The sequence below is a fragment of the Coccinella septempunctata genome, chromosome 6, assembly GCF_907165205.1.
Source record: "Coccinella septempunctata chromosome 6, icCocSept1.1, whole genome shotgun sequence".
Taxonomy (NCBI): Eukaryota; Metazoa; Arthropoda; class Insecta; order Coleoptera; family Coccinellidae; genus Coccinella; species Coccinella septempunctata.
In genome coordinates, this window is record NC_058194.1 from 28,832,329 (window position 1) to 28,857,933 (window position 25,605).

The 25,605-nt window shown below is 38.5% G+C and overlaps 1 protein-coding gene across 1 annotated transcript in view; it reads right to left on the minus strand.

The window, feature by feature from the left end:
* Positions 1-6,960: 6,960 nt before the first annotated feature.
* LOC123316023 (alkaline phosphatase, tissue-nonspecific isozyme-like) overlaps positions 6,961-25,605 on the minus strand; it is a 97,755-nt gene continuing 79,110 nt past the window's right edge. The window contains exons 6-8 of the mRNA XM_044901933.1: positions 18,927-19,067; positions 7,083-7,277; positions 6,961-6,992 (exon numbers count right to left, since the gene is read on the minus strand). Coding sequence (XP_044757868.1) covers positions 6,961-6,992; positions 7,083-7,277; positions 18,927-19,067 — 368 coding nt within the window. The remainder of the gene's footprint in view (positions 6,993-7,082; positions 7,278-18,926; positions 19,068-25,605) is intronic.

The following is a 25,605-nucleotide window of genomic DNA, read 5'->3' on the forward strand; positions in this document are numbered from 1 at the left end:
CTTCTTAAACCGAATTGTTACTATGGATGAGACTTGGGTTCGTTTCTACGATCCAGAAACAAAGTGACAATCGATGGAATGGCGACACTCTGGTTCTCCAAGACCTAAAATCTGCAGGAAAAGTTCTTGCATCAGTTTTTTGGGATTGCCATGGAGTAATCATGATTGATGTTTTGGATAAGGGTAGAATAATAACCGGAGATTACTATTCGACTTTACTGACCACTCTACGAAAAAAAATTGAAGAGGCAAGACGCGGAAAGCTATCCAAAGTTGTTTTGATTTTGCAGGACAACGCCCCTGCACACAAATCTCACGTTGCCATGCAAAATATTCGTGATTTAGGGTTTGAATTACTAGAAAACACCCCCCTTATTCACCAGATTTGGCTCCATCCGACTATCATCTCTTTCCTGAACTGTAAAAAAGTTTAAAAGGTCGTAAATTTTCTTCCAACGAGGAGAAAATAAAAGCTGTGGAGGACTGGTTTGCAGAGCAAGAAGAAACATTTTTTTGAAAGGTCTAGAGACGTTGCAGTTTTTCTGTAATAACTGTATTCAATTAAGAGGAGAATATGTAGAGTAATAAAATATTTTGTCATTGAAATTTCGTTTGGTTCTATAGTAGGCTAAGAATTTTTTAATATAGTCTCCTAGTGTCACAGATTTAGCTAGTTATTCTGAGGGTAATTTTGTTTTTCTAAGGGTTTGACAGCTCATTATGAGAACGTAAAATGGCCGAATTGGAAAAAATGGCGTTTCTTTCGACATCAAGAATCTAATATTAAAATATTTGTACGAGTCAAAGACTCGCCCTGTGTCTAATCTTTTGAATGTCAGAAATACATTTTTAGTTATCAAACAATATAGTACATGTATAATAATCCACAGAGGTTAGTGTAAGAATACCATAAAATTCGTCGTATGATTCGAGAGCTTAGGGATAAACCTCAGTAAAAAAACCTGGTCTCCCCGTGAGTAGTGCAGTGATAACAAATTTCTCCCCATCTCGAAATTATGTCTGAAATAAAAAACCACAGCAGAAGACGAGGAAGAAGAACTGAATAATACAACCTTCATCAAACTGATTCGAAGAAGATAACTAAGGAAAAAATAATAAATCATAGGTACATAACTTATTCTCCAACTGCACTGTTAAGAAAATCATCTCTGCGTCAAAAATACTCTGTTGATTTTGGTGAAGGATCACTCTCGTCGTCAGAAATCCCTTCAGTATTGATATTAATAATAATCCAAATCTCGCTTTTGACCTGGAGGGCCTTTGGTCTTCCAATAATGCCGACCTAGTCATGAATGAACTCAACTGTAGATCGCTTTCGTGATCATTGTCTCTTATCAGTACAGTGTAGTGAAACCAGTGAACCGCACTGTATATATGCTTCAAAGATGAAGACTTGGCCATGGGTTGATTCAATTTCTTGAACTATTTCGTCATGGTTTTCTTGGAATATATTTCTTGGACAATTCTAGTAATATGCGACATATTATCTGACAATATATCTACGAGAATACATTGTTTTCTTGACCTCCCCCCCAAACAATCTCAGGCGGTTGAGATTTTTATTTTTCCGACGGGATAACTTTATTCGTAGACAGAAGACATTTCATTCTATTATTTCATGTTTCCGGGATGAAATTCAAGCGGCGACATATGCATGTTCTTCCCCGAAAACCGGCAAGAAAGAATGGACGTGACACGAAAATGAATTACGAATGAGAGAGGCGAAATGGCTGCAAACGAGTCTGTCATTTCGGATTGCATACGCGTTGAACAATCCGATTTGAAGGACACGTTTTCCCCAAACCAAGATAACGAGGGAATTGGGGGAAGAGGCTTCCTGAGATTTCTCGATGGGAGGGTAGATATTTAGATATGGATATTCGGAGGGGTGATTGATTGTGAAATCGATGATGAAATTGTTGGGGGAACGCGGGGGATGGGGAAAGAATTGATGGTGGAAATTCATGAGTCGTGAGAATAGCATAATAGGTATTTATCAAGGGTGTAATGATACCTCCATTTCTCACGAGAATGAAGTGGTCGATCATGCGAAGGACATTGATCACCAAGGGTATTAGGCATACCTTTGTAAATCTGTTTACCTCTTAACCCTTTCAAATACAGGTACTTGATGATGGCTCGATACTCCAATTTTTCGATTTTCACAATTTCGGTGGACATCTTCTTTCTTTCAATTTATTGCATAACTCTGCTTGCTTTTTTAACCTCAAACTCTTAATTCATGGAACTGGTCTATGCTAAATAGATATCAATACATCCTCGTAATCTTCTCGGCTGAAACTACCATCTTCATTTTGATGTCAGTAATCATCTGAATTCAACAAGGATGGATAAGCTTCAGGATCTCTGCGGTTGATGCAATTCATCCCTCCGTTTGTGAGTGGCCTTTTGTCTACCTGGATGTTTCAGATAGTTTGACGTCGTTTCTGTTCTGAATGCGGACGGAGTTCGAAAATTCCAGTGGGAGTGAATTGTTCAGATGAAAAATGTTCCTGTTGGATTGTTTAGGGTTTCAGTACTGAAAACGATGCGGACTCATGGGAATAATTCTCGTGAATCATGTTGTGATTTTCATTTCAATCGATGAAAAGGGTTTTCAGTTGATGTCGGAATACGAAAACAATTTCAATTTTATAGTAGATCGTTACTGCAACGCCTTATCTACTCCTTATTGCGGAAGTAAAATTAGATTGGAATCAATTCTTTCCGATACTTTACTGTTCGTTTGATCCTGCATCCAGCGTATGCTTGTGTATTTTCAAGGTACTCTTCAAATATAACTCGATTCTTGGATTCAGATGCTGATCCAAACTGCCATGCAGTCTATTCTCTTGCGAGAAGTCAGAAGTCACTATCGTTTTTTTTGATGTAGCAGGGGGAAAATCTGCATGTCAGACGAACCACCCTCTCCCGAGCGGGAACAAGTGTTGGGATTCTCACTCTCTTGAGCTCGAGACACACTAAAAACCCTTAACTGCTTCTTGAATATTGGTTCCGGGAATTTGCCTATAAACTGTTCATCTCTTAGTCGGTTTTCTTCTCGCACACTATCGTTCTGGGATTTATGTGTTTATCCTCTATTTGATAACACTTTATTGGATTTTTCAATGAGTTTCTGTTCTTATTTTAATCTCTTTTTAATTGATCCCTTGGTCTCCTTCGGTGAATTCGCATTCTCCCTTTGTTTTTCTCTGGGTCGTAGGCCACTAGTCTCCTGAGTTCTTGATTCGGATGGTTTTTCGCTGTTTCGAATAATTTCTCTGCTTTTCTGTTCATGAATTCCGTTATGGTTTTCCATTTTAGATCCCTATAAATCTGTCTATTCCTGACAAACCAAGGTGCATCTATTGCACATCGTAGCAGCTTGTTTTCAGTGGCCTGAATTCTTTTTATACGGCTCTTTGCCGCGAAACCCCAGGCAACTGATCCATAAGTCAGTTGAGGCCTAGCAACGGCTTCAATAATCTTCAATTTTGTCTCTTTCGACATGTGGCTTTTTCTTCCTACCAGAGGGTAGAGTCTATTCATCGCTGCTTTCGTTTTGTCGATTGCTTGTTTGATATGACTTTTTCAAGTAAGTCCTTTGTCAAGCGTTATTCCTAAATATTTGGCTTCATTTTTCCAGTCGATTTCTTCGCCGTCAACTTCTAGATTCGTTGTGGGTCGCAGTCTTCTCTTCTGTAGTAATATTGCTTGGCTCTTTTGTCCATTGAGCTTGATTTTCCACTTCATGCACCAGTCATTTGTTTCGTCAATCGTTTCTTGTAGAACTAGTTCTATTACTTCTGAGTTGCGGTGTCGAGTTGCTATGCTTGTGTCGTCAGCACATAACGTGAGCTTGGTTCTTGGATTCTTCGTGATATCGTGACTGTATATGTTGTACAGAAGTGGCCCAGGTAGTGACACTTGGGATACTCCAGCCTCTATATCTCTTGTTGTGGAGCATTCTCTTTCTACTTTAACGTAAAATCTTCTATTTTTGAGATAATTCCGGATCAACTTGCATATTTTGATCGTATATACAGCACATCCATCTGATATATCAATCCTTCATGCAATACTCTGTCGAATGCTCTGGCGACGTCTAGTAAAACAAGACCTGTAGCTTGTTTATTTTGGAATCCCTCTGTAATGTACTCTGTGAGCCTTAATAATTGTTGCTCTGTTGAATGCTCTCTTCTGAATCCGAACTGTTCTGGTGGTATTAGTTTCAGATTTTCGGTTTCCTCATTTAGCCTCGCGGCTATAATTCTTTCTACTATTTTTCCTAACGCCGACAGTGGACTTATCGGTCTGTAGTTTTGTGGGAACTTCTTCTCTTTGAATAGGTTTATTCAACACAATCACTTCCGCTGTTTGATAGTTTGATAGAATGTGTGTTATTCAATAATAAAAATCTTTCAATCAGAGTTTGTCCCCATCGAAAATCGAGATTATCCACTGACTCATCGAAAAATAACCAGACAGTCCGAGAACATCGACGACAATCAATATCGGAAAGTGGGCATCCACAAAATTTATGTCCCTCTGAGCACACGGTCCAAGTGATGATCGCACGACTAATGAGGAGCTCCAGAAATCATCAAAGAGATGGCCATCTCACTTTTAGAAATGGCCTCGCTATTAATTTCAGAGCCAATTTAAGCTGCCCGTATGAGTATGTCGGCACACGCTGGTGCGTCAAGTGGGCAAAATGGAAATCTCACCCCTCTTTGAAGTGAATTAATCCATGGGTCTGCCACAGTTATTCGACAACGAGGGACATTTTCATAATTTCGAATAGAACGCGATAAGGGGGTGTTTTCGGTTAATTTCTGTTGGAGTGCTAATGGTTTATGTTGGTCCGGGCATTTCAGGAAATTTCGAAGGAACATCCCATGATTGTAGTTTCTGTGGAAACGCTTTTAAACTTTTCTTATAGAAAATATGTTCGGTTTCGCCACTTTTCAGTGGCATCAGGCATTTTTCACCTCAGTTTCCATCTGAACGTTTCGATTAATTCAGGTAAGTGTACAGGGTGGGCAATTTTCTATGGGATTAAATGATACCTCTGTAACCGTGAGTGCTGGAAAAAAATGGCTGGCACTTTCCCGACCTCGATTTTCAAAAGATTGTTAATGTCCAAAACTGCATCCCTCTATCTTTTATTGTTTTTAAGTTATAAGTGAAAATTCATTTTTCGGCTCTTCCGTACTGGTGCCTCTATTTCGTAAAGTCTCAGTGATATCGAAAAACTAATTTTATATTCTACAGACACTTTTTCATGTAGAATGCATTGGCGTAGTCAAAGATTTTTTTCAATTCGCCACTCCAGTGATATAGTGGTAACTTTCATTTTTTTGAATATAATCTCTGATATTTTGATATATTTTAGTCCCAAATTTTTTTCTGATTCAGATTATATAATATAAGTTGTATCTCTAATTGTTCTTCCAATAAAAAAACTCAAAAACTAGTTCAGTCAAGTTGGCAGGTCATTTTCATTGATAATATGATAATGAACTTTATGCTCTTATGTTGTGTCAGGTTATGAGCGATTTTGGAGATCACTTTCATTCCGGATATTCGAGAAGATGCTCGGAAAATGAGGAAATTATGAGAATTTCCATGACTACTTCATATTTTTCAATTAACCTCTATAAGTAGTGGCACAGAATTACTTGTGAAGGCGTTTGAAGAGGCTGTGGTACTGGTATTTAGATTATCTATTAGTTGAAAAGGTTTCGGAACATATTCAGTTGAATCCAGGTTTATAAAATTTCCTGAAAGTGATTCACTCCATATTGGAAAATTTTTCATCCTTTCAAATATCCGGAATGAAAGTGATCTCCACAGTCTCTCATATTAATAATAATAATGAGGTTTATTCTTTGAAATCTACAAGGTTGTTACAATTTAAATATCTGAATAATAAACCTAAGGAAATCCACTGAAGGCAAAGCGTGTGTCATTTAATAACCTGACACAATTAAGGAGCATCAAGTTCATTATCATATTATCAATGAAATGACCTGCCAACTAGACCGAACTAGTTTTTGAGTTTTTTTATTGGAAGAACAATCAGAGACACGACGTTTGTTACATATTCTGAATATGAAAAAAATATGGGACTGGACTATGTAAAAATAACATAGGGCTTTTATTTAAAAAAATGAAAGTTATCATTATATCATTAAAGTGGCTGACTGAAAAAAATCTTTGACTACGCCACTGCATTCTACATGAAAAAGTGTCTCTAGAATGTAACATTTATTTTTCGATATAACTGATATTTTACGAAATAGAGGCACCAGTACGAAGAGCCGAAAAATGAGTTTTCACTTATAACTTGAAAACAAAAGAAGATAGAAGGATGCGGTTTTAGCCATTAACAATCTTTTGAAAATCGAGGTCAGAAACGTGTCATCCATTTTTCCCTAGCTCTCACGGTTACAGAGCTGTCATTCAATCCCAACGAATTTTGCCCACTCTGTACTGAATCTCCCCTCTCAAATTCTGTAGTTATTTTTTATTTTGTTTTAGCTTATTCTGTCGAATCAAGGCTTCTATTTTTATTTGTTTCGTAGACAGCTTCTTGTGGTATTCATCTCTGAATTCTGTCTTGCGATGTCGCAGTTGTTCTTCCAGGGGTGGCACAGCTTATTATGAAAACTTGAAATGGCTCTAATTTTTCATCAGGGACGAATTGGAAAAAATGGTATGACAAAAAAGTGTTTCTTTTGACTCGAAGAATCCACAGCTAAAAGATTTGTACGAGTCAAAGGCTCACCTTGTTGGTAGTATGTGACATTTTGTCTTGTTTTTTAGTTCATTATCTTTCACATTGTCTGACTAATGTTTGGATATCATTTCGACAATATTTTCCTACTATTTACACTTCCCTTCATGAAAACCTGATAGGAGAAAAAGTAATAAGACTCACGTGAGCACGTAACAAATGCCGGATCTAACTGGGATGAATACAATAATGAATATACTGGAGCAGAAAGCCGTGGAACGTAAAAACAGTATTATTGACACAAAGAAACGTGTATATTTACCCAGGATGGGATGACCCCTCGGAGTGGCCTGACCTCCCATTGTTAGAACGTGCGAATGGTCGGACGTTACAACTATTAATGTTTCAGTGGGATTCACGAGGGCTAATGCTGCCAAAAGGGCCGTTTCCATTGCCAGAGTCTCGTCCAGGGCTCGGTAGGCATTGTTGTAATGGTGGGCATGATCGATACGACCTCCTGAAAATGAGAAGTTTTCATTAGCACGCTCGCAATCGGACGTGGGGGAGAATTGCGGGGGTGGATCTGGAACTGTGGGATTTTCCATGGGAATTGTCCGGTTTATGTGCGAGTATGATTAGAAAGTTCGAAAAAAGTTGTTAATTGTTCGGTAGATTTTTCAAATGAACCGTATACTGTACCATTTTATCCAATAGTGGAATAATGAAAAGTACAATCTTGAATTTTACTTATTCATTAGCATTATTGACATCAATATTCATATTAATCGACGTTTCGTTCTTTCTTTATCATATATCTTTTTTTTTTGTTGGTGTAGCAGGGAAAAAAATCTGAAAAGTCAAACGAACCTGAGCTCAAGACCCACTAAAAACCCTTAACTGCTTCTTGAATATTGGTTCCGGGCATTTGCCTAAAAACCCTTCATCTCATAGTCGGATTTCTTCTCCTACACTATCTTGCTGGGATTTATGTGTTTATCCTCTACTGGATAACACTTTATTAGATTTTTCAATAAGTTTCTGTTCTTATTTTAATCTCTTTTTATCTAATAGAAAGTATGCAGAAGCGTTGTCAGGCAATGGTTGATGTTCGTAAAGGCAATACTTTTCACTGGACTTTATTTTTTAATGAGATTCACTGAAATACTAGCCAATTTGCCATCATCAGGACAACTAAATGGAGAACGTTTCACCGAAGAATAGCAGATGCTGACCAAGGTTTCGGACTCATTTAACCTCGTCAGAACAACACATCTCCTTATTCGATGGAAAACGTTTTTTTATTTTTGGTGTAGCAGGGGGAAAATCTGCAAGTCAGACGAACCACCCTCTCCTGAGGGGGAACAAGTGTGGGGATTATCAATCTCCTGAGCTCGAGACCCACCAAAAACCCTCAACTGCTTCTTGAATATTGGTTCCGGGCATTTGCCTATAAACCGTTCATCTCTTAGTCGGTTTTCTTCTCGCACACTATCGTGCTGGGATTTATGTGTTTATCCTTTATTGGATAATACTTTAGTAGATTTATCTGTAATTAATTGAAACGAAGTACTGCAGTGTGTAGTTTATTAAACTTCAGTTAAGAACCGAGCGCTTTCGACAATATGTCATCATCAGGGTTCCCCGTCCAGGAATAATACCACAGGCGGCATGCGGAAGAGTCAATGCAAATTAAAATTAAAACTTGAAAAGATTTTTTAAGAAGTTTTTCTTCGATTTCCACTTTGATGGCATGGGGAACGTTCCTTGAGATCTTAACCTTGGCGAAGGTTGGAATTACTTTCTCTCTCCTGCACTGATGTATGAACCAAATATCAAGCTGTACACATCCTCTCCTCACCGCCAGCCTGCGATTTATCTGTAAGTTTCTGTTCTTATTTTAATCTATTTTTAATTGATCTCTTGGTCTCCTTCGGTAAATTCGCATTCTCCTTTTGTCTTCCTCTGGGTCGTAGTCCACTAGTCTCCTGAATTCTTGATTCGGATGGTTTTTCGCTGTTTCGAATAATTTCTCTGCTTTTCTGTTCATGAATTCCGTTATGGTTTCCCATTTTAGGTACCTATAAATCTGTCTATTCCTGACAAACCAAGGGGCATCTATTGCACATCGTAGCAGCTTGTTTTCAGTGGCCTGAATTCTTTTGATATGGCTCTTTGCCACGAAACCCCAGGCAACTGATCCATAAGTCAGTTGAGGCCTAGCAACGGCTTTGATTATCTTCAATTTTGTCTCTTTCGACATATGGCTTCTTCTTCCTGTAAGAGGGAAGAGTCTATTCATCGCTGCTTTCGTTTTGTCGATTGCTTGTTTGATATGACTTCTCCAAGTCCTTCGTCAAGCGTTATTCCTGAATATTTGGCTTTATTTTTCCAGTCGATTTCTTCGCCGTCATTTTCTAGATTCGTCGTGGGTCGCAGTCTTCTATTCTGCAGTAATATTGCTTGGCTCTGTTGTCCATTGAGCTTGATTTTCCACTTTATGCACCAGTCATTTGTTTCGTCAATCGTTTCTTGTAGAACTCGTTCTATTACTTCTGGGTTGCGGTGTCGAGTTGCTATGCCTGTGTCGTCAGCATATAACGTTAGCATGGTTCTTGGATTTTTCGGAATATCGTGAATGTTATGTTGTACAGAAGTGGCCCAAGTACTGACCCTTGGGGTACTCCAGCCTCTATATCTCTTGTTGTGGAGCATTCTCCTTCCACTTTCACGTAAAATCTTCTATTTTTGAGATAATTCCTGATCAACTTGCATATTTTGATCGAATATCCAGCACATCTCATCTTATATATTAAGCCTTTATGCCATACTCTGTCGAATGCTCTGGCGACGTCTAGTAAAACAAGACCTGTAGCTTGTTTATTTTGAAATCCCTCTGTAATGTATTCTTTGAGCCTTAATAATTGTTGCTCTGTTGAATGCTCTCTTCTGAATCCGAACTGTTCTGGTGGTATTAGTTTCAGATTTTCGGTTTCCTCATTAGCCTCATTAGCATTATTGACATTAACATTCATATTAATCGACGTTTCGTTCTTTTTTATCATATATCAATACTAAGCTTCTATTGGTCATCAAAATGAGCGTTCCGAAGGATCATTGCTCGGGCTGTGGTAGGGCAAGAAGTTGAGGAAGGGCTCTTTGTGTTCCTTAGAGTCTGTAGTTTTTAGTCGTTCGTCTTTTTACGAAAAAAACCCTTCTGTGATCGTAATCCACTGGGAAAAGGAATACATTACCCAGAATTTCAAAGTAAATGCCATCAAATAGTATACTGATGGCTCAAAAACCACGACAGGGGCTGGTAATGGAATATACAGGGTAAATACCAAGTATACACTATCGTTAGGATCCTGCTCGAGTGTTTTTTTGGGCAGAAATACTCGCATACGTCTCCACAGTGTTGGTATCGAAACAAGCAAAAAAATGTTTTATAATCAGTAGAATTTGAGGATTATTGAACAATTTCAACCTGCAAGCCTGTTTGACGACAAAATTTCGACATTTTTCGGTGCGAAACAGAATGCGAATGAGAGTCGATAAATTTCCATTCAATTTTTCCTCAATTTTAAAAGGTACAAAAACGAGTAGGTTATTGCTTGATATGAAATAATTTCAATCGAGCCATCAATTGGTTTTCACGTACCGAACAACTCTTTGTCGAGTGTCAACAATAATTCATTACGCCCTAGGTACATGGGATCATATGAAATTATGAATGGTTGAACTGAAAAGGTGCAGTGTTAGTTTTAATTGGAAGCTATTGAAATTCCGGTGATTTGGATTGTATGGAATTCGGTTTTTATTAAAAACAGAGGTGAAAATGGAGTTTCACGTTAACAAATTTATTTCCGAAAACGAAACTTTAAAAGGACAATTGAATCAGGACTGGATCTAGAATATTCGGCGCTGATATCAAATGTTCACTATCGCTAGGCCGCTGTCAAAGCGTCTTTCAGGCAGAAATATTTGCTATCAAGCGTGTGTGGAAATTAATCTAGAAAGGAACTATTAGTAACGTACAGGGTGGGCAAAATTCGTTGTCTACTGAGAGGATCTCGAGAACTACAGCAGTTAAAAGAAAACGAACGCCAAATTCTCGAGCTCTTTTTTCTTGATTAATCCCAAACTGAAAACAGATCCAGCCTAACGTTCATAGATTTTGATTTATGAACGAAAATTGAGTAATTGTTACTTTTAATGAAGCTGAATAACTCGCTTATTTGAACTCGTATTCGAAATCTGTTGTTAGATTCTTCAGGCACTTTTTTATGAGGAATTCGAATATGATATCAATAAATTTTTTGATCCAGTCATTTTCGAGATACGACTGATTTCTGATTTTTCAAATGTAAACTATGATTGAGAGTTCTTCATCTTGCTGCAATTTTTGTGCTGATTTCAAAAATGTATCATATGTCGCTATTCACATGAATATAACGTAAGAAAAAAATTCAATACTTTTTCATGCTTTTCGATTCACTGTTGAATTTTCAGTAGGCTGGCGTAACCATAGCGACCGTTGAAAACGCATTATGGTTCGTGAACTCCACATAATCCTATGTGAACTCAACCTTCTGTGATAGGAATCACCGACTGTCGAATAATTATTTCTTTAATATATCGATATCGAGATCGATATCCTTAAAGAGAGTAAAAGACTTTCGTCTGATTATTAAAGAAGGAAATTTATTCAATCATCGTTTTTCAATTTATGAAATAAACTTCAAGAGTCAGTAATATTATAAATAAAATACGATAGCTATCTATAATTCTTATTTTTACAGAAGTAAGATGATGAAAAATAGGTACTTCTGTCGACGGTAGTGTTCGAATTGTGAACCATCATAAGATAAGCATGCCACACATCTCGAGAACAAACGATGGCAAATTAATCATCGAAATATTTATTCAGCAATCCGTGATTCAATCATAGAGGCTCAGGTTCACAAAATATAATGCATATTCAACGGTTGCTATGGTAACCCAGCCTAGTTATAATTCAACAGAGAATAGAAAAGCAGAAAGAAGTATTGAATTTTTTTCTCGTGTAACATTCATGTGAATAGCAACATATGATACATTTTTGAAATCAGCAAAAAAAATTGCAGCAAGTTGAAAGAACTTTCAACTATAGTTTACATTTGAAAAATCAGAAATCCCTTTCGTATCTCGAAAATGACTGGATCGAAAAATTTCTTAATATTATATTGGAATTCCTCATAAGAAAGTGCCTGTAGAATGTAACAACGGATTTCGAATACGAGTTCAAATAAGCGAGTTATTCAGCTTCATTGAAAATGACAATTTCTCAATTTTCGTTCATAACTCAAAATCTATGAACGTTAGGCTGGATCTGTTTTCAGTTTTGGATTAGTCAAGAAAGAAGAGCCCGAGAATGTGTCGTCTAGCTACTATAGTTCTCGAGATCCTCTCAGTAGACAACGAATTTTGCCCACCCTGTACATAACGATACATTCTGACAGTCAAGCCTTCGATCAGGAGACTGAGCTACCATATTATCAGTTCTAAGAACTGAAATAGCCACAAATAAACAAGGTCTTTTTAGTCTGGGTTCTCCGGAATCAAAGATACTGAAGCAGTCAACACACTTGACAAGTATCTGGACCTTAGCTGAATTCCTTGCAGAGTGCAGACTCTGTGGGGAGGTGGAAGAATCTCTATTTTATAGAATATCTGGAGATCGAGCTGGGCTGACCATGTACCCTAGAAATTGAGTCCCTATACCACTAAAATCATCACTTTTAACGGATAATACTCCCATTTCCTCTAATTTCCCCAAGAAACTCACTCTCTAGAGCTTCCCCTTTCATTCTCGAACATCAGAAGATTTTCTTGAACCCCGGATTAAACCTTCAGGCAGCCGACGATAGCATCAGTGTTACTCAAACTCGGCGAACACCTCAAAATGAGTTTTTAATCGAATAAGATGGGACGGGCGCACCCCTTTGCACACCCCTATTATTCCGCATTATTTGAGCTCGATAGACCTATGTAAAGCAGTAGATCTTCGACCTCATCGTCGGAGCCAGGAATAACAGATCCCCTAAGTCCCGTACGAAGTTCTATGAATGCTAACGAGATAGTTGGGTTACCAGCAAACAATGATGCAACTAATATACGGGCGCAGAGTCGTGTCATTCAATTTTGGACGGGAATCACTTCATTCAATTTCATGTTCCGTCGGTAGAGATCAATCCAGCCGGGACATTTTCGAGCAAACCATGTTGCAAGCAGGGGCGCAGATGGATAGATATTGGTCTGATAGAGTTAGATCGGTCGCATCATCAATTCCGTCACGAAATTGAAAACCGACGTGTCAGGCTTGTGCATGTACTCTCGGCGGACATATTGCTGGACGAATGGTGCTCATAATTGCCGAGTTTGAAGCGTTTATGGGCACGAAGTGGAAAAGCACAGGTCTAAAAGACAGAGACACCGTCCCCTAAAATGGTAGAATTAATCCACCTAATTCATAGATTGTAAACTGAAGTTTTTCTCTAGGAAACAAGTCAAAATAGGTGGATGAAAGAAGTCGTACTCGAGCGCCATCCAAGATGAAATGAGATCCGGTTCAGTCTTCCCCACATCGATTTCGTCTCATACTAGATGGCGCTCGTGTACTATTCCATAATACTCAGTAGCTCCTACCAGTATTTGATTAGGATCCGACAATTTGAAGCATTTTCCATCAGCAATCAACAAAACGAAAGCAAGGATGAATAGACTCTACCCTCTGATAGGAAGAAGAAACCTATTCTTAGTCGAAAAAGACTAAATTGAAGATTATTAAAGCAGTTGCTAGGCCTCAACTGACTTATGGATCAGTTGCCTGGGGTTTCGCGGCAAAGAGCCATATCAAAAGAATTCAGGCCACTGCAAACAAGCTGCTACGATGACAGATAGACAGATTTATAGGGACCAAAAATGGGAAACCATAAGGGAATTCATGAACAGAAAAGCAGAGAAATTATTTGAAACAGCGAAAAACCATCCGAATCAAGAACTCAGGAGACTAGTGTACTACGACCCAGAGGAAGACAAAAGGAGAATGCGAATTTACCGAAGGAGACCAAGAGATCGATTGAAAAGATATTAAAACAAGAACATAAACTTATTGAAAAATCCAATAAAATGTTATCCAATAGATGATAAACACATAAATCCCAGCACGATAGTGTGCGAGAAGAAAACCGACTAAGAGAAGAACGGTTTATAGGCAAACGACCGGAACCAATATTCAAGAAGAAATTAAGGGTTTTTAGTTGGTCTCGAGCTCAGGAGAGTGAGAATCCCCACACTTGTTCCCCCTTAGAAGAGGTTGGTTCGTCTGACTTGCAGATTTTTCCCCCGCTACATTAAAAAGAAGAGCTGTGTTTCTCTGACGAGGTTAAATAAGTCCGAAATCTTGGTCAGCATCTGCTCTTCTTCGGTGGAACGGTCTCCATTTAGTTGTCCTGACGATGGCAAATTGGGTAGTGCAAATCAGTGCATTTTATTAAAAAATAAAGTCCAGTGAAAAGTATGGCCTTTTCGAACATCAACAACAGCCTGACAACGCCTCTGCATACTTTCTATTAGATTGTTGGAGAGTTGGAGTATTCTTGATCAGCTTGTCTCCACAGTTACGATAAAAGCTGTCTGGATTCTTGGAGTGTATGTGAAAGTAGTTGTTAAGAACCCAGAGATCTAAGCTATATTTCAATCTCGACTTCGCTAATTAACAGACTTTAGTATCGGGAGAAAGAAGTCAACTATGGGTCTTCTCAGTATTATTCTTTATTGCTTTTCCTAGCTAAAAAAAAAGGGATCTTTTGGAGCTGTTCTCAAGCTTGTTCAATGAGATTCAGGACTGGCAATCGAAGAGACAGAGCCGAATGTAGAACACCATGAACATGAATATCCAGAGCTACATCAACGAACTGAAATCTATTCAGATATAAAAGAGTCAACATTCGATTTCTCATAAATTAACATTTGGTGGAGAAGAATTGGTAGCGTTTGAAATGGTCACAAAATTTCTGAAAAAAAAAATCAGGTACAGACAATGTGAGTCTTTGACTTCTATAAATATTTAATCAGTAGGTTCTTGAGGTCATATGAAATACTTTTTTCCTTTACCATATTTTTCGAATCAGCTCGATTTAAAAGTTACAGGCTGTTGAAAAACCATAAAAAATTTATTATTTTTGTTATCTCATAAACGGTTTTATCGAATGAAATGAATTTCGAAATATATTTTTTCATTTGATTGATAAATCTTTTTCGAACACAAGATATCACCCACATCTTCCAGTTTTCTAATTATGACCATTACGTGCCATAAAAATTCCAAAAATTCAAAGAACCTAACTCCTGAAACTAAGTTGGAGGTATCTGATGAATACTTGAACGTTTTGTAAATTAAAAGTATTCTTCATATTTTCTCGTATAATGTGTCGTTTTCGAGTGAATTGATGTTCAAAAATTAAAAAGTATCTGTGAAATTTGAATAATTGGGTATTTTGGCTGAATACAACTTTGTTGAAACGATCCACAGATGTGTAGTGTCACAGATTCAGCTGGTTATTCTCAAGGTAATTCTGTTTTTCCAGGGGTGGCACAGCTCATTATGAAAACTTAAAATGGCTATATCTTTGTATCAGGGCCGAATCGGAAAACTTGGTATAGGAAAAAAGTGTTTCTCTTGACATCAAGAATCTACTGTTAAAATATTTGTACGAGTAAAAGACTCACCTGAAGATCTGAGGCATGAATTTGAGAAACTTCACCATTTCACGAGACACTCGGCAATCCTGCAGCCAAGCCCGTCAGACAGACGTGACTACATCCACTTTTCCGTCTCTCGCAAAGTTCAAAGAATTTCCATTACGCCATTTACGTTTTCATACGTTAGCGTAACCATCTCTGAACCCTGAACGAATTAATCCCTGGCTGCCAGTGTTGGATATATTTTCGTGCCCTGGCATAACGCATGGAAGAGATCGAGGAATTTCATCGCTGAAACTGGGGGGATCTTAGGGTATGAGCATACGCTTATTAAGGCACCGAAAGCATACTAAACAGGAACACGTTTTTTATTACGACGTAAGTACACCGGCTCGCATGAATGCTAATAGGTTTTGGGTTATGGAATTTTGTCCCATAAAATACCCTGTTTCATCTGAGAACCCGGAAGCGATTATTGAATCGAGGATTATCCTGGCAGGGATCCAAGTTTATTGGTCGGAAAGATGAAAGGGACATCGCTGCGGTTGGGAGAGGAACAACTCTGGTCTTTGTGCCCTAGTCGAGAAATTATCCTTGTTGGTCGTTTGGTATGCCTGTAATGAACTTCTTTCTTGCACCACTAAGACGATCTAATAGGAATCAAAAATGAATAGGATGGTTCTTATTGAAAACTGTCATTCTATTCAGCGATCGATTTCGGTAATTATGCATTAGGATGGATGTTATTTCAGTTCAGCCTGATGATGGCATATACAGTTTGAGTCCTTGAATCGTACAAATATTTCAACAGTAGATTCATGAGGTCGAAAGAAACACTTTTTTCCCATACCATTTTTTCCGAATGGGTTCGTTTTAAAATATACAGGCTGTTGAAAAGCCATAAAAAAATTCGATTTTTAGTTCTATCTCACAAACGGTTTCATCGAATGGAATGAATTTCGGGATATAGTTTTTCATTTATTTGATGAATCTCTTTGGAACACAAGATATCACCCACGTCTTCTATTTTTCTCATTATGACCATTACGTACCGTAAAAATAACAAAAATTCAAAGAACCCAACTCTTGAACTTAATTTGGACGCTATCTAATAAAATAAAAGTATTCCTCATATTTTCTCGTATAACGCACTGTTTTCGAGTACATAATTTGATGTTAAAAAATCAAAAAGTATCTGTGAAATTTTAAAACTGAGTACTTTGGCTGAATACATCTCTGTTTAAAAGATCCAGAGATTTGTAGTCTCACAGATTTAACTAGTTATCATGAAGGCAATTTTGTTTTTCCAGGGATGACACAGCTCATTATGGAAACTTAAAAAGACTGTATCTTTTTATCAGGGCCGAATTGGTAAAAAAGATATATAGAAAAAGTGTTTCTTTTGGCCTCAAGAGTCTAGTGTTGAAATATTTGTACGAGTCAAAGACTCACCCTGTATAGTAGGAGGAATGAAGCACGTTATTGAAAGTGATATTATTGCTATTTTTATTTCATGCCTTTTTGCTTCGGGTAAGACTGTGCGGATATTAACTAATGGTGACCCACCTTCAATTTCACGATATACACTGCGAAAAAAAATTAACGCACATTATGGAAATCTCATATTTATTCTACAACTGAAGATGTTCTCAATGATAATTGTTTTTATCAGAATTATGCATTCATATGATATCCACTTTCAACGGTTTTCTTCAATACAGATGTTTTTTCCCAGCAGGAATAAAAAAAGATGATATTATCAGATTTTGAATGTATTGGCTCTATTATAAAATCAGTTGTTCTCCATCAATTCTAGTGATCAATAGTTTTTCTTTCGTTTGATTTTCTACACTTGATCGCTATGCAATGCGAAACACGCAATTTGACCCAAGAGGAATGTGCCCAAACGATAGTTTTGCGAGAAGAAGGTTGGATATACACAAGAATTGCAGAAAGGATTGGAGTTTCCCATACAAGTGTGTCCAGAATGTTGCAGCGATTCAGGGAGACAGGTATGAATGTCCGAAGACCAGGACAGGGTAGATCACGGGTAACAACTGCCATTCAAGAACGTTACTTGAGAGTTTGTTCGTTGAGACAACGGTTTGCAACTGCTCGGCTTATTCAAATTCAGCTTGAGCAAACTCATGAGGTGCAAATTAGCTCTCAGACAATAAGAAATCGCCTCAGAGAATATGATTTAAGGCCTCGAGTCGCGGTAAAGAGGCCCAGCTCTTACCCCAGCCCATTGAAAGGTGCGTTTGGATTTTGCGAGAGAGCATATCCATTGGGAATAGGCCGATTGGGAAAGAGTTCTCTTTACAGATGAGTCTAGATTCTGCCTCTACCATTGTGATCGACGTTCACTTGTATACAGACATCCATATGAAAGATATGCTCAGTGCAATTTCCTGAATACTACTGGTTTCGGGGGAGGATCGATTATGGTGTGGGGTGGAATATCTCTGACTGCTCGCACAGACCTAGTGGTCGTTGATAATGGAGCTATGAATGCTGATAAGTATATAAGGAACATTCTTGAAGAGTATATGTAGTGCCATTTGCCCCATACATTGGTGAAAATTTCATTTTAATGGACGATAATGCCAGACCCCATCGTGCGCGCATCGTTCAGGAGTACCTTGAAGAGGTTGAAGTCTCTTGAATGGAATGGCCAGCAAGAAGTCCAGATCTCAATCCGATTGAGCAGGTTTGGGACAACCTCAATAGAAGGCTGAGAAGTTCAGAAAATCATCCAGCTACTCTTAATGACTTAGGAATCCAACTCGGAGAAATCTGGGAAGGATTAGATCAGAACATTTTAAGATCACTCATTTTGAGTATGAACCGTCGTTTCCGAGCTGTAATTAACGCAAGGGGTGGAAATACCAAGTATTAAATCACTTATCAGCATTTCAGTATTTTGAAAATTGTTCATTTCTCTTCTTTCACATAAGATTCGGTGAAATCCTGAATTTTTCTTTCATTTAATGTGTCTTGTTTCGTTCAAAACCTTCCCGAGAGAACATAAAAAATAAGTTATAAAGTCAATGTAGAGTTAACTTTCATTAAAATTGAGATTTTCAGAATGTGCGTTAATTTTTCTGCGCAGTGTGTTTTCGAATTGACGAAGTTTCAGCATTTCTCTCAAGAATGAAAGGTCACCCATCCATCCTTGACGAGCCCGAACGAATTCTCTCGCAAAATACCGGAAACTGAAAAAGGGCAAGTAATCCGAAAGGAATACAATCACTCCCAATCCTGCAGGAAAACAAAAGCGATCTGCTCCGTGGCAAATTCGCGTAGTCGAAACACAAAGAACCACTCCGAGGCGACCTGGACTCCGAACCGGACAGAGAAAAAATCAAACAGTCAATCAAACCGGGGCGAAATACGATTTCCGATTCTACGGACGGCGACTTACCTTCGACGAACAGAAAAAATCCTTTAGGGTTCTTCAGCAGGATGGAGAGCGCAGAGCGCGTCATGTCGGCCAGGGAGGGATCCCCAGTAGGCCCTGGATCACGGTCGGCCTCGAAGTCCATATGGGAGTAGGAGAATAAACCTGTCGGCAAATAGCCAGCATTAAACATTACAAACGACAGAATACATTTCGCGACGTCAGCCGTTTGTTTTCCCACCCCGATGACTCCCTGCTGCAGAATTGTTAAATACGGTGTCGTCCGCGACTTCAACCCCGTTCTGTCTGCCCAGATTTTCGCAGAGCCGACACGAAAATCCCCACGGGCATATTTGGTTATATCCTGCTTGAATGATGTGCTGCTAAGGATTATTTTTCATCATATCTACCTGATCTCGTTGGTTTTGACTGTTTTTGTTGCTGTCATATTGAGAACTTTCATTTTTGACAGATGACACTTGAATATTATACCCTCAGACCCGTTTGCACCAAACGCACTTAGTGTTAAGTGTCCCTTAAAATGAACCCTTAACTGAAATTACGTTGAACCAACTGTTAAGTGACATTTAATTGGCTAAAGCTAGCCTTAAATTTAAGTACTCCTGTAATGACCACTTAGGTATTTAAGGGCGGGATTCTAACCTAAAATAATTTGTTGAACTCATAAACTGGCTGCAGAACTGCTGTGGTTTTTCTAATAACGTCAAGTACCTTTTATTTGACAATCCATTTCATTATCAATCATAATGCTAATTCAGCAACAAAAAGTTGTCACTCTTTGATAATAATATAATAGTTTACTTGACACTTACTGACAGGACAATAAAGTTGGGTCAATGAAATGACAACGATCATAGGCAACCGGCCAACCAATGAAAAGGCTTTATTAGACTAGAATGAAGTTGCACCAAAATAAAAAACTGAAATATCACTAGATATAAAAACTTAAGGGCCCCTTACTTAAGATTCTATTAAGCCGCAGTCGTGCAACTGACAATAAAATTAAGCGTCCATTAACTTAAACTACGATTAGTTAAGTACTCGTTTCAAGGGGTATTGGTGCAAACGGGCCTGAGGCCCGTTTGCACAATCCGTCGTTTAATGTTAATGGACGCTTAATGTTATTCCCAGTTGCACGACTGTGGCTTAACAGAATCTTAAGTAAGGGGCCCTTAAGTTTTTATATCTAGTGATATTTCTGTTTTTTATTTTGGTGCAACTTCATGCTAGTCCAATAAAGCTATTTTATTGGTTGGCCGGTTGCTGATGATCGTTGTCATTTCACTAACCTAACTTTATTGTCTTGTCAGTCAGTGTCAAGGATATTATTATTATATTATCAAAGAGTAACAACTTTTCGTTGTTAAATTAGCATTAATATTGATAATGATAATGATTGTCAAATAAAAGGTACCTAAGTTTATATAAGTACAACACTTTCTTTGTAAGGTCTTGTGTGAATTTGTTTTACTAATGTTGAAGAGGAACGTGAAGAAAATGTCCTTATTACCCTTGTTAGTACGAATACGGTGAATGACTGCCAAGCAAGTGGTGGTAATTTACGAAAGACACTCAACTTCTCAACAGAAGAAAAGAGTTTGTTACTAACTATAGTATCATTTGTGACACCAAATTGAAAATTAAAAAACACTGATGGCATTACAATAAAGGCAAAAGTATTCAGTAATGAATTCATTCAATTATCAAAATCCATCAAAAATGGGAAGTTTTGAAGCCAGTTTAACAAATTATTTTAGGTTAGAATTCCGCCCTTAAACACCTAAGTAGTCATTACAGGAGCGCTTAAATTTAAGGCTAGCTTTAGCCATTTAAATGTCACTTAACAGTTGGTGCAACGTAATTTGAGTACATTTTAAGGGACACTTAACACTAAGTGCGTTTAGTGCAAACGGGTCTTAAACAAACAGAACAATATGTGCTCGAAAAACCTAATGAAATATCCCATAGATAACAGAGTAGAATGATGACTTCCTTCTTCTGTAATTCAGTCGAGTATTTGGAATTGTAAACAAACAGTTCGTGGTATTTTTCTTAGCAATTAGTTCCGTATTCTTCTCAACTTAACAGCTTCCAGGAAAAGGGATAAAAGTTCCGCTACTACAACGTCAGAAGACAAAACCCGAATGCTTCGACCAATCACTGCCAGTATTTGTTTAATTTCGATGTAGATCCGTTTGATGGCTGACGCTTCCAACGGTTATTTACAAAACATTTCTTGTAGATCTGCATTCGTTGTTTCGTTATTCAGTAAACGAAAAGCTGCTATAATGAGTTCGAAGCACAAACAAGCTGAATGCAGAATTACAGAGACAGGAAAACTTTTTTCATTTTGCTGGAAATCGATTATAAACTGTAAACGGAGGTCAGTGTCACAGAATTTTAAGGAGATGAAAATGTTGGTGATGAATATTGCGGTAAAAGGCACACGCCGATTTTTTCCTAGGTACTCGAATTGTCTGGTTTTTATTTTTATGCCTAATGAATTTTTCTCATCTCGAGTTGCTTTGAGATGAGGTTAGTTAAAATATGAGTAAAGTACGATATCACCTTACTTCTGATGTAGTATATCATGACTATGGTTAGATGACATCTATGTTCAGATGTCATTGTTTCTAATCGATGCTTTATTGAATTGATTTCATTGTTAACTAGCATAGTGAATAGATATATGTCATTTTTGATTCCTGTTCAAATTGACTAATATTTTCGATTTCATCTTTACAGGTATGTTTGATTTTATTGTTAATTCATTCGTGTTATTGAAATAAACATGGTTACAGATGCAATCATAATCATTTACAAATTGGAATCTTATATATGTATTAATAATCCTTTGAACAAAATCACATTTCGACTGATAAAGTCGAAGAATAAATCATTATTATTTCACATTATTTTTCATGCAAAATTTAAAAATACTTGAAAAATGCATAAGTCGACGTTTAACTTTATATTATTTGAATCTATATAGAGTGAGTCTTTGACTCGTACAAATATTTCAACAGTAGATTCTTGACGTCAAAAGAAACACTTTTTTTCTATACCATTTTCCCCGATTCGGTCCTGATAAAAAGGTATAGCCATTTCGAATTTTCATTATGAGCTGTGCCACCCCTGGAAAAACAAAATTACCTTCAGAATAACCAGCTAAATCTGTGACACAACACGTCTGTGGATTTTTCAAACAGAGTTGTATTCAGCCAAAGTATCCAATTTTTCAAATTTCACAGATACTTTTTAATTTTTGAACATCGCAAATCATTCGAAAAAGGCGTTTTTTTTAAAGGAAATATGAGGAATACTTTTATTTTACAAAACGTTCAAATATTCATTACATAGCGTCCAACTTAGCCTCAAGAGTTAGGTTCTTTCAATTTTTGGTGTTTTCATGGCACGCAATGGTCATCATGAGAAACCTGAAAGACGTAGGTGATATTTTGTGCTCGAAAGAGATTCATCGAAGGAATGAAAAACTACATTCCGAAATTCATTTCATTCGATCGAACCGTTTGTAAGATAGACCTAAAAAAACATTTTTTATGGTTTCTCAACAGCCTGTATCTTTTAAACCGAGCCGAAGGAAAAAAGTGTTTCTCTTGACCTCAAGGATCTACTGTTAAAATATTAGTAGGAATAAAAGACCCTGTATATTGGAATAATAAATCCAATAAACCAATCACTTAGATTGAACTGTTAAATTATTTAGTGGTGGTTCAAAAGCATCTGGCAGTAACATCATCAATGCCGATTGTCTTGTCTTCACATAATATAGGTCAATTGGTTCAGTACTGTTGTACACGATGTACAATTTGAACAGGACATCTATCTTCGTCAATACTACATGACTATCAGTCTCTGGAGTTGACTTTCTGTGTCACTATGCTAGGAGAACAAACAAGATATAGCATGTTGAAAATTGGTTCCGATTGGCGAATTGTTTCTTTCTTGAATCATAACATAAACAAGATTTCATCGACATACTGCAATTTTATGCATAATTTCTACGAATTCATCAGAAATTTTGATTGACTGCCTGTCAGGGACCGCCTATGTCGAATCACAGAGTTTTACAATATGCATCTGAATGTCATTCAGTTGATGCTTCTTGCCATCCAGGCGATATTCATTTTCCTCATAAAACTACGGTTGCTCGATGTGAAACCTCGACGCCGTTCGAGACGATAAGAGCTCCAAGTGCGAAACGATAAAACGGGTAAATCGGACCAACGATACCAAATGTAGCCCTGGGAAAATATATTTCCGCGAGGTCCAATTAATCAAGCGTTCGTTACGCATCCTTGCCCTCATGAATCACTCGAGATGGGGGTTGGCGTTTGATCGATTAGATGAAGAAGAGACAAACACTTTTTCGAAGTCTAGAAGCCTTTGTACGCAATGGATTTCGATCTCGACGCACCAGGCTTATAGATTGGAGCCGTGTGGTTTTTTATTGGAAAGCTGCGATCGGTAGAGAGTGTGTATATCTCGCTCTCTTTCGCTCCAGTTTCAATTCCACCCAGTCGAGAACTTTTTTTCGTGTTCAGAGTGCCAGATTGGAAGTTGCAACAAAAGATCTGCTGAAATTTCCAGTCTAGTGCTTCTAACAGTGAAAGGTATCAGTATCAGGGGTGCAGGGTGTGTGTTTCGAGTGTCGAGTGTCGAGTGTCGAGTGTCAAGTGTCGAGTGTCGAGTGTCGAGTGTCGAGTGTCGTGTGTCAAGTGTCGAGTGTCGAGTGTCAAGTGTCGAGTGTCGAGTGTCAAGTGTCGAGTGTCGAGTGTCGAGTGTCGAGTGTCGTGTGTCAAGTGTCGAGTGTCAAGTGTCGAGTGTGGTGTGTCGAGTGTCAAGTGTCGAGTGTCAAGTGTCGAGTGTCGAGTGTCAAGTGTCGAGTGTCGAGTGTCGAGTGTCGTGTGTCGAGTGTCAAGTGTAGAGTGTCGAGTGTCGTGTGTCGAGTGTCAAGTGTAGAGTGTCGAGTGTCGTGTGTCGAGTTTTGAGTGTGTGTGTGTGTGTATGTGTGTGTGGGTGCAGGGTGTGTGTTTCAAGTGTCGAGTGTCGTGTGTCGAGTGTCGAGTGTAGAGTGTCGACTGTCGAGTGTAGAGTGTCATGTGTCGAGTGTGTGTGTGTGGGGGGGGTGTGTGTGTGGGGGGGGTGTGTGTGTGGGGGGGGGGTGTGTGTGTGGGTGAGGTGTGTGTGTGGATGAGGTGTGTGTGTGGGGTGTGTGTGTGGGTGAGGTGTGTGTGGGTGGGGTGTGTGTGGGTGGGGTGTGTGTGGATGAGGTGTGTGTGTGTGTGTGTGTGTGTGTGTGGTGTGTGTGTGTGTGTGTGTGGGTGGTGTGCGTGTGTGGTGTTCGTGTGTGGTGTGCGTGTGTGGTGTGCGTCTGTGTGGGGTGTGTGGGGTGTGTGTGGGTGAGGTGTGTGTGGGTGGGGTGTGTGTGGGTGGGGTGAGTGTGTGTGTGTGTGTGTGTGTGTGTGTGGGTGTAGCGTGTGTGTGTGTGGGTGTAGCGTGTGTGTGTGTGTGTGTGAGAGGGATTTGTGGGGTGTGAGTGCGTGTGTGTGGGGGGGTGCAGGGTGTGTGTTTCGAGTGTCGAGTGTCGTGTGTCGTTTGTCGAGTGTCGAGTGTCGAGTGTCGAGTGTCGAGTGTAGAGTGTCGAGTGTAGAGTGTCGCGTGTAGAGTGTCGAGTGTAGAGTGTCGAGTATCGAGTGTGTGGCGTGTGTGTGGGTGGGTTGTGTGTGTGTGTGTGTGCCCGGAATCAATATTCAAGAAGCAGTTAAGGGTTTTTAGTGGGTCCCGAGCTCAGGAGAGTGAGAATCCCCACACTTGTTCCCCCTCAAGAGAGGGTGATTCGTCTGACTTGCAGATTTTCCCCCTGCTACACCAAAAAAAAAAATATATATTAGTACCACGTTAACGAAGCAGTTTATTATTGGCCCATCCTCTCCACTTAGCTTTAGTGAAACATTCGTATTCTCGATAACCAGTAGCTAGGCGCTTTGTTCAACAAGGGTATGTTCTATTCTGTTGATATCATTGTATGTTGGTAGGTAAATCTTGATCGCTTTCTCTGACAGTTACTCTTTCTGTTGAGAATAATTTCTATCCTATAACAAATGATGCGATGCACATGCTTCCATGAGATAATTTGTTCGCCTGGTATAGTTGATATCCAGTTGCAGAGTGAAGAGAGAAACTCACTGATGTCGTTGGACATTCCTTGAATATCGAAATTTCATGCCAAGGGCCAATGAATCCTTTTTCCAAATGAAATTCAAGTAGAGGTTGGAGTGACTTTGAATAGATACAGCTCGAATCAGAAATATATTGCTTATGGCTTATTCTGCCAACACAAATAAAAACATATTTCACTCAACATGTCACAACATCGTAATGTGCAGATACATAATCAAATAGATGGCCGGAAATACTCATTACTAAATAGCTGTGCACACTTCCATCCAGCAGTGAGATCAAAATCAACAGCTTTCCATGCATAAATCAAAATGTCCTCCTGAAAATATCGGGCTCTGAAAATTAACTCGTTCATCAAGTATTCCACATATATCACCAGAACTATAGAACATGACCGGTTTAAAATAGTTCGACGAGTGGATGGAATGCTCGCCATATATAAGATATATAACATGGACTCGTTCGCGGAATTGAGATT